Here is a 9,927-nt window from a genome sequence, read left to right on the forward strand (position 1 = left end):
ATAATTAGTGTTTATCTATAAGAAAATTTCAAAAAAAGTAAAATAAAAATAAAAGTACTTCATAAAGAGATTTATAAAATAAAAAATATATTTTGGTTGTTATAATTTAAATATAAATAAAATACATATTACAATTAAAATTATATATTAGTATGCTATTAAAACTAATAACTTTGATTTTTTCTTTAAATAAATATATAATATAAAGTATTTATTAAAAAAAATAATGATTAGGTCTCGAAAATCTGAAGACCGGCTTTGAGGTTATGCACACTTTAGTTTTTTTTCAACAAAAGACAAAACTAAACTAAGTAGATTCCTGAGCCGAGAGCCATCTCGGAGGAACGGAGTCGACATAAACCATAGCAGAAGGATGCACACTTTAGTTATACTAGGTGATTTTCTCATGCTCATGCATGGATATAAATATTTCTAAAATAAATATATACTATAATAATTTATTGCTATTTACTTTTAATTTTAAATTAATTTATAATTTGTATGTATCATTTATATTAATAACATTATATTACTTTAATTATACATATGATTTTATATATGTTAAATCTAATCGGTTTTGTTGTTTTTACAGTCGATTTTGTTATCATTTGAGTAAATTAGATTGCATCTCTGAATTCAACCGTAATATTTTTTATTCTATATATTAAAATTTTAATTAATTTCTTATTTGTATTTAGGTGGTTGTTGTTTAGATATGTAAATATATTTTATGAAGATTATGTATAAATTAAGATATATTGTGCTTAAAATGAAATAATAAAAAATAAACTAAAATGTTTGATTCCAAATTACATAAATTAATATAACGATAATATTCTGAAGTCTCATGCATATATATGTAATTGAAAGATATTATAGTCAACTAAATATATAAAAATAAATAAAACATTTCAATAATACTAATTATCAACTATTTTTAGTTAATTAAACATCTATGAGTTTATGTTACTTAAATTATTTTATGTTATCATCTAAGAAAAATTTGTGAACTTTCCTTTTTTTGATGAAATCATATTATATATAGGGCAATTGCAGTAGATATACACGAAATTAAAACTATTTAGGTGGTTGGATATGCACTGTTCTAATTTATAAAAATTCCAAAAGTATCCCTATAATGTAGTTACGGGACTTCTGATTGACCTATCGCTACAGTTATCCTATACAACCTATCTGTCGCTGTAATAATGATCCTATAGCTGTCTACATCACGCCATTGATATTATCAGCTGAAAAAAAAAATCTTTGGACGCATTAAAATTAGCGTATTCGAGACTAAAATCAGGGAAACACAAAATTTGAGAGCGGAAGCTACGAAGTGAGTTTTTTGTGGGAAATCTGTTTCGCTGCTCGTCGAAGAAATGGTGTCTGCTCGGCTGGTTGATTGTCCTGATATACCAGAAGAAACAGAGATGCAGCCAAATCCAGATATGATGTTTGCAGCCGGTGAGGAACCAGTTGGGGTTCGTGTTCTTAGCTATCAATCATCTAGTGCTTTAAAACGGATTTTTAATGCGTTAGACGAAGGAGAATTAGATATTATAAGGAGATCTTCTTTTGGGAAGTTGATAGAGATTGCCGACAAACCAGTTTTTTCTGGTAGATTCGCGCGTTATATGTTGTCAAGGCAGCTGAAAACGAAGAAAAAGCACGAAGCGTGGTTTCGATTTGCTGGTAAACCGGTCCGGTTTTCACTTCTCTAATTTGCGATTGTGACGGGCCTACAATGTGGTCAATTTCCCCCGAAGTCAAAGATGAAGCTAAAGGAAACAATAACTGAGCAACGTTATTGGCCGTCGTTATTCGGAAAAGTTGACACGGTGACCGTCTCTTCCGTCATCAAGATGATGTACCGGAAAACAGTCAAGGATACGGAGATCCGGATCAAATATGCATGTCTGGCGCTGCTTGAATCTGTTTTGCTGCTAACAAGCTTAAAGATGAAGATATCAAGAGATCATGTTGAAGCTATAAAAGATCTTGATGCGTTTTTTGCCTATCCTTGGGGGAGAGTAGCATTTGACATGCTTATGGGGAGTATCAAAGAGAGAGATGAGATAGCTTTGTCGCAAAACACGATTGCTATAAAAGGATTTGTTCTTGCATTACAGCTTGTTATGGTAGAAGCAGTACCGGCGTTGACAGATGTTGTGCAAGATACGTGTTCATCATCCGAATCAGATAGTGAAGATGTGGATGGACATGGCCGTGATATTTTCTGTAAGAAACAGACTCTGAACCCTGCACACGCACGCAATGTAGATAAGAGAATTGATGTAAGTTATTCTTTCCTGACAAATATTGTGCAATTTATACATTTATATTTTCAAACATTAAGATGACATAGAGCGTCGTTTTTCTTGTATTTAATATAGCACACGCATTTGCATGTTTAGGTTCTCGTAAATAGCGTCTTGGTTGAAGATCCGGCCGGGCCGATAAACGCGGGAAATTTGGTTTATTCAGACGAAGAACATGATGCGCGAGTTGAAAGCATGTTAGTGCGCATTAGCCGTAGCCATTGTTTCAATAATTCTGATTTTCCCTCTGGCCTTAAAAAGAGTGATGTTGATCGTATGCGAGAAGTGGTTAAATCAACTACAAAGCCAAAGAGAGCTAAGAAGTTCCAGTCTAATGCGCAAGACAGTGAGACCAGTTATATCGTTCAGGTTGTGCTAGAGAAAATTAAATCTGAGGTTGCTTCAATGGAAAGAAACATCAAAGTGGCGACTTCTGGAGTAGAAGCAATAGAACAGAAAGTTGGTGTCTACGTTGAAACATTATTAGAAAAGTTTAAGGAAGAAATGCTCACATTTGTCACTGAAAAGGTTTCTACTCTCTGGAAAGAGCACATAGGTTCTTTGAGTGGAGCAGGAACCATTCCAACGTCTCCCACGAAAGAAGTATCCGTTCCTGCGACTCATTCAAGTCCGGATGCTGATGTCAATGCCATGACTATACAAAACGTGCTGCGAGATATTAGTCAGTACTCTACTCCTCCAAGATCCAATCGTATGAGCGAAGTAAGAATTATGTGTTTATATTTTATTGTAAGCTTTCACAGGCCTATCATAATTATTATTTTTACCAAATTTATGTGTACATGTATATATTACTATCAGGCTGGGAATCTCACTCCAAGTAATAAAGCTCATGCTGGATCTGGATATGTTTGCGTCACACCGGTGCTTCAGTCATGTGCACAGTCAGCTAACAGCGAAAATCGTTCTAGGCAAAACTCCTTCCATCAACGTTTGGTGAGTCAGTTTCTTCATTGTCAAAAATTTACATTATACATTAAATCTGTAAAGCCATGAGGTTGATGTTATAAATAATTTGTTGTTACTGTTATCAACCCAAAGGAGGGTCGTAAAAGGCAGCCATAATGTTTGATGGATGAACCTTCGTTCTCGCTTGGACTAACACAGGAAGCGCTTATTCCGGTTGAAGTTCCTATATTGCCGACAAACCAGGTTCATCATCAGGAACCTATAGCCGACATTAATGTTGGTTACAACAATGAAGAAGGCCAATCATCATGGAGAAGTAAGAGGCAGAAGACGGTTCCATCAGGTCTCGTTTGTGATTATCAATGTGATCCGCATTTACTTGCTCGTCTTAGGGAATCTCAGAGGTGCATATTTGTTATACAAGATATATCTGAACAGACAAGAAAGTATGCAAAACTGGTTACCAAATTGCAAGGGAAATTGTAAGTTTATCATTTTGGGTGTAGCTTTCCATAATGTATTTGGTTCCCTTGACGTGCGTGTTTATTATGTACTTCATTTTTCTTGTTAGTGTGTTCAACATCTTGGGATTGGCAGTATCTGCAAAGGAACTACTACTAATTGTGGATCGACCTCGTACTTACTCTGCTAAGGTATGTGGGGATTAAGACAACATTTTCACATACAACTATTCGCCTGGGTCAGTTGCTAACTGCTTGAAAATTTGTTTCAGGTTTTTGATATTCTAATTCGAGTTCTACGTTCGGTTATGACTCCATTGCTGCCTCCTCAAGGTTCTCGGAGTGCTGCATTTCTAGATACCAAATTTGTCCCTTCTATTATGAGGACCTTCCCAAAGTTTCTCAAGTCGAAAAATAAAGAAGGTTACCTATTTCCTAAAGGGCTTACTGGGATTTTCCCTTCAAAAGAAGCTCCGATGCTCCATCCAACAAGGTATTACTTTCCATTGAATGTTGCGAACAAACATTGGGTAGGAATCTGTTTTGATGCTGGTTGTGGGAGTATTATCATCCTTGATTGCAATTTGGCATTGCACAAGGATGCCGCACTGGAAAAATTATAAAGCCAGTCGTGCAGATGTTATCCTATCTTGCTAGATATGCATGTCAACCTTTGGGAGCAGAGCCTGTGATTCAGTGTTATGATGTTGCTAGGCCAAAGTCAGTAGCTCAGAGTAAAGTTCATGTTGACTCTGGGTTGATGGCTTTGTTGATGATGGCGTATCACGCCCTCTATGGCCTCGATGCGTGTAAGACAATAACTAGAGAATTGCTTGAAGAGGAAGGGAAGAGTGCAGCAATATTGGCGTATGAGTTCAAGGAGAAGTTGTAGATCATATTAGCTGTTGATGTGTCTTTGAAATAAATGATCAAACTAACTTTGAGTGAGTGTAACATGTTCGACTTTGACTGAGCAGATTCTTATATGATCTGTTTTAGCAATTTCACCTTCGTTTGAACTTATTTGGATTTGAATCGTATTTGTTTGAATTATCTTATGAATAGCTTTCCGTTTGTTATCTGCTTATGTATCACGTTGGGAGTTTAAAGTGCCTTTAGGTTGGGTATATATATGGTTTCAACATTAATTGTTTTGTTCATTGTTTAAAACCGGCTTACAAACGTTCCAATATGTTTCCCTTATATGTGTAACTTTTGTCGTTTAGACATTTATGTATAAAATAACAAGAATTGTGTATGTAACGCATGCTGCAAATACATGTCAGTTATGTGTATTATTAGTTTACAATAGAATTGTGAATGTAAAGTGAAATGATGGGTCAGGTTGAACTTTATAATCAAATAATGCACGCGTATTGAAAATAGTATGCCTTGTCATATCTTTGCTTTATATACTTGTAAATTTGGTTTCAGTCTTTTATGAATTGAATCTCATCATCATATCTATCGTAGAGTAGCCAGCTATGAAGTTTACATTTTGTCAAATTTTAAATATTTTAGCTTATTTTTTTGTAGATGTATGTGTTCCTCTATAAATTCTCTAGATGCATTAAGTTATTGTCAACTCACATAGGGTTATTACCTATACGTCGACTATTTGTAACAAGGTTAGTTAGCATATTTGTTATAATGTGACATTTATAGGTGAATACTAATTCAATTTCATTTATCAGATGACAACACCTCAGCGTGTCTGTTTGTTTCATGGAGCTTGGCGTCGTAACGAAGATGGCCATTGGAATTTTCAGAGGAAGCTTAGTGACCTTGGGTATACGGTTATGGTGAAGCCGACTGAGACGGTTGAAGGTTTGGCGCAGCTTGTCCGTGAACGTTATAATTTGCAACCTGAGACACCATTGGTGATGGCTTACCACCCGCCTGATTGGTTGCTTGAACCACTGGGAACTCGCACTCCCCCAATATATCTGACGACAACTTCCCAAGTTGAAACGATGATGCATATCCGTTCATGGTTTTCGGAACTGACGCTCTGCGTTTCTTCAGGTCCTGAAGATGTTGCTCATTTCCAGTTCTTAAGCAATACCACATTCACCATAGGAGGTGCTACGTTTGTTTTCAATGGTTTGTCAGGAGATTTTTATAGTATACATATAGTATATCCAGAATTTTATATACAAGTAACACTTTTGATTAACATGGCGTGGTAGGTCTTAATGACAAAGAACTTGTCGCAAGCAAAGAGATTCTGGAGGAGATATTCAATGACCAAGAACGGGTGACGATATATAGGTCTCATCTTGAAATTGAAAAGGCTAAAGAAGAGGAAAGAGTTACCGGTGGTTCAGCCAGTCTTTCATCCACTCCAAGTGTTGGAGAAGGTTTGGTCTTATACTTAGTTAAATAAAAAAAATAAGTTCGGAGTGCTGAATTGCTAACTTGTGTTAGTAATTTTGTTAGCTTCTACATCTTCGCCATCTGGATCACGAGAGTAAGAGAGGGGGTATGAACATGCGGACGCCAACTATGTGATGTTAAGGCGTCATCGAGTTCGACTTTTGATGTATTCTACTGTCTTTGATATGTTTTGCTAAATAAATGCAGTGTGTTGTGTGTTGATTCGAAGGTTTGTTGGACGGTGATCTGTTCCTTGGTTTGTATAATAAAATTTTCATGTGTGTTATTTCTAAAACTTTTTCATAACCATGTGCAATGTAATCGGATAATGGATGTTAATGTATTTGCTTCAATCTTGTTTTATTGGTTAACTTTTATATTAATAATCACTTACTTTCTTATGCTTTTCGTATGTTTTACGTAACTGGATATATGGATTAACGATAGTATTGAGGTCTAAGTTATGATATCTTTATAACTTGTGTAATATAGTTTATATGTTGTTTTCGATTAACTTTCATTTCCCGTTATGGTATAGACAAGTTTACCTTAGAGTTTATAGTATTTTGTGTCCTGTGTGACACTTGTATTTCTAGATTAGTGTTTTGGTAGAGACAAACTTTACCTTATATAATTTTGATTTATAACAAAAATCCAGTTTTTTGAGATTTCAATCCGGATTAAACAGCTTCCACTTTCTCCCTTATATGTACTGCTAAACGTACGGTTCCTGATAACATGTATTTTTTATATATTATGTGTCCTTAGTACTTTTGTTTCCTCTAAATCTTCATGTTATGTTATCAATAGTGATAAAAAACCAAAAAATAAGTAACGTTTCTGTTGTCATGTGGCCATTGAAACCGATAATATAAGATAGTACGAAAATGGCTTCTTATTTATATTACAATCTCGGGAACAAGTTTAAAACCTGCCTCAATCTAAACATGGACTCCACTATTTTACATGTCATGTTTTTATTTAATATGTCTTCCTTAATCCACCTATCTTTCCAAACACCTTCATCATCCGAGAAGAGCCAATTTCGTTTTGCTTACACCTTTTTAATTATATGGCAACTTTACATGTTGCTTTGTTGTGTCCACGTCCCTTACAACGGCTACAAACATGTCTTCTTCGAGGAGTTTTCATCTAGCAAAAAAAAGGTTACGTTAATAGTTATTTGAAAGGACCATACCTTATTAACTCGAAAGTGCTTACTCTAATTTCTCCTGTGGACAATATCCTAGTTTTCCGCGGTCTGCCTGGAGGACGTTTACTTGCGGTGGGAATATTGCGACTTCTTCTCCTTCACCATTGATTTTGACTTCACTCGCATTGACATTGTTGCTTATGGGTAGTATGTTGTCAGCATATGCAGATGCTAGCGTTGCAACCGTGTAAAAGGAAGATACGAATTCTTCAATGCTTTTTTTTTCTTTGATTGCCGCTGCAATCGCATGTGGGCACGGTATAAGAAGGCTCTGGAAGGAGAAACAAGTGCAAGATTTTGTGCACAGGTTAACGTGGTACGACGAGCCATTCGTCTCTTTCACATCGAACTCAAGATCATTAATCTGGCTTACAAGCATTCCACCGCTAACCTCGAAATTTTCTTCCACGATTTCCTTAACGCGTGGAGTTAAACGTCCACTGCAAACCTGGCTCACTTTCCGCCTTTCTGCATACCAGTTCATCAGTTTGGACCTTATATACTCCACCAAATGCGTTATTTGATACTCTCTTGCTTCGCGAAAAACCGAGTTCCATGTCTCAGCTACATTACTGGTCATGATGTTGTAGCGCTTTCCAGTGAAATGAACTCGTGCCCAGTGCTCGAAACCAATTTCAATTAGGTATTCTGCACATGAAGCATTAATCTTCTTTATTTTGTCGAATGCGCCGTCAAATTCACTGATTTGAAATGCCCTGGCTGCCTTCCCCACCAAGTAACTAAGATGTTTGTTCTTAAAATATGTCCTTATGTTTCGTTTTAGATGAAAAATGCATGCACAATGTTGAACTGCTGGATATACCTGCAAGTATATGGAAAATTAGTTCGAATTTATACATGTATATCCAAACGGCAAACTTGTGCAATGTTCATCTATACATCTATGTATGTCGAGCTAACACCAGGAAAAATACCTTTGCAATTGCATTGTAAATGGAAGAATGTCTGTCGGATACAAAGACAAGCTCGGTTTTGTTGGGGATGAATTCCAAAAGCATTTGTAAAAACCATTTCCATGCATTGTCATTTTCACCGTCTACTATAGCCACGTCAATAGGAAAAACTTGGTAGTTGCCATCCTGTGATGATGCTGTCAATAAACAACCAGCATATTTCCCTCTCAAATGCGCCCCATCAATGATTATGACATTACGCATATGCTTCAAGCCGCTAATACATGCACCAAGTGCAAGGAACATGTATTTGAATCTATGCCCAACTGTTGAATCGAAAACGGTATGCAGTTTTGCAATGGTGCCCGGATTTGCAATCACTAGTCAGTGCAGGTAATCCGGAAGCAGTTTGTACGATGTAGCAAACGATCCTTTTGCATATTCCACTGCAACTTCCCTAGAACGCCATGCTTCCAATACGATATCCTAACATCGTGATCTCCTAGCATGAGTTGCATTATTTCTTGTGGGTGTGATCCGCCTCCTTGACCAGCAAATCTTGACTTGAGCATTTCTCCAATAACAGAATGTGTTGCTTGTTCTGCATATCCTGTGTAAACAGAATTGATTAGTTGTGTTTAAATCATGCGAACAAATAATTAATTTATGTAAAAGTGATGACTTATGATCAATTATTTGGAAATATTCTTCCATATCTTGGCAATATATTATGTTCTAAATTCATCGAACATGTGCCCATGTATAAATTCCATATTGATAATGTTGAATTATTAAAAATGCAAAGCATAAATTTCATACTTTATGAATTGGTTACGAAGAATATGGATATACATGAAAAAATCGTAAATTGGTTAATATAGTACTGTCTTTTGTTTGTCAAACTTTAGCTTCAAACACTTAAAACCATATGTTTTGGTAATACCTGCACGGTCGTCTACTGAGCATGTGTGTTGTAATTCTACTTTCCGAATTTCGTACGTGTCGACATTCTTCAATTTAATTGCATAAACCCTCTAATTGCATGTTTGACTAATGCATCGCAGGACCATTCCTTCGGGAGATGAACGTGTGTTTTTAAATCGGAATTTATGTCTCAATGCATATACTGCCAATTGTTGTTTGAAATCAGCTCTACTTGTAAAAATCTTTCCCTCGTATAATTCGTCCGAGTTAATTGTGTGCTTTCCTACAATGCCGTCTTCGCATTGGTTAATATTAAGTTTTAACAAAGCAAAAAACATACATTTATTTTACATTGATATTTCACATTACAAGGTTCCGCAAACATATAAACAAAGCCACCGTTATACTTTAAACAAAAGCCAAAAAGGATTTCAGTGCGTCCAACTATTTCACAACAAACATCTGTGACTTGGTTATTTATCTAGATTTAAAAGTAGCAGATGATATTAATTTAAGGGACCAAACCCACCGCAGGTTTCGTCAGATTCAGAGGAAGAGTCATCGAGTGTGCCCAATGGAACTTGAGCGACAACGGATGTCTTATTTCCAACTCCAAGTGTGAGCTCGAGGCAAGGCTCTACATCGGTTCCTTTTTCAGGTGCAGACGGTGTAATCATGTTGACGTCTTTGCAGGAGTCTGTCTCCAGTCCAGCCGACGAATCACCTTATAGCATTAGAACAAGCGAATGAGTAACAATAATATACAGTCTTTAAGACAATTGTTTCAT

General features: G+C 36.1%; 1 protein-coding gene across 1 annotated transcript; it reads left to right on the forward strand.

The window, feature by feature from the left end:
• Positions 1-1,775: 1,775 nt before the first annotated feature.
• Positions 1,776-4,604, forward strand: LOC103847747. The gene is made up of 7 exons (XM_033282856.1): positions 1,776-2,297; positions 2,418-3,044; positions 3,144-3,278; positions 3,450-3,733; positions 3,823-3,904; positions 3,985-4,205; positions 4,370-4,604. Exons 1-7 carry the CDS (start codon positions 1,776-1,778, stop codon positions 4,602-4,604), a joined length of 2,106 nt encoding a protein of 701 aa, XP_033138747.1.
• The last annotated feature ends 5,323 nt before the right edge of the window (positions 4,605-9,927 follow it).

This window comes from Brassica rapa, chromosome A10 (assembly GCF_000309985.2).
Source record: "Brassica rapa cultivar Chiifu-401-42 chromosome A10, CAAS_Brap_v3.01, whole genome shotgun sequence".
Lineage (NCBI taxonomy): Eukaryota > Viridiplantae > Streptophyta > Magnoliopsida > Brassicales > Brassicaceae > Brassica > Brassica rapa.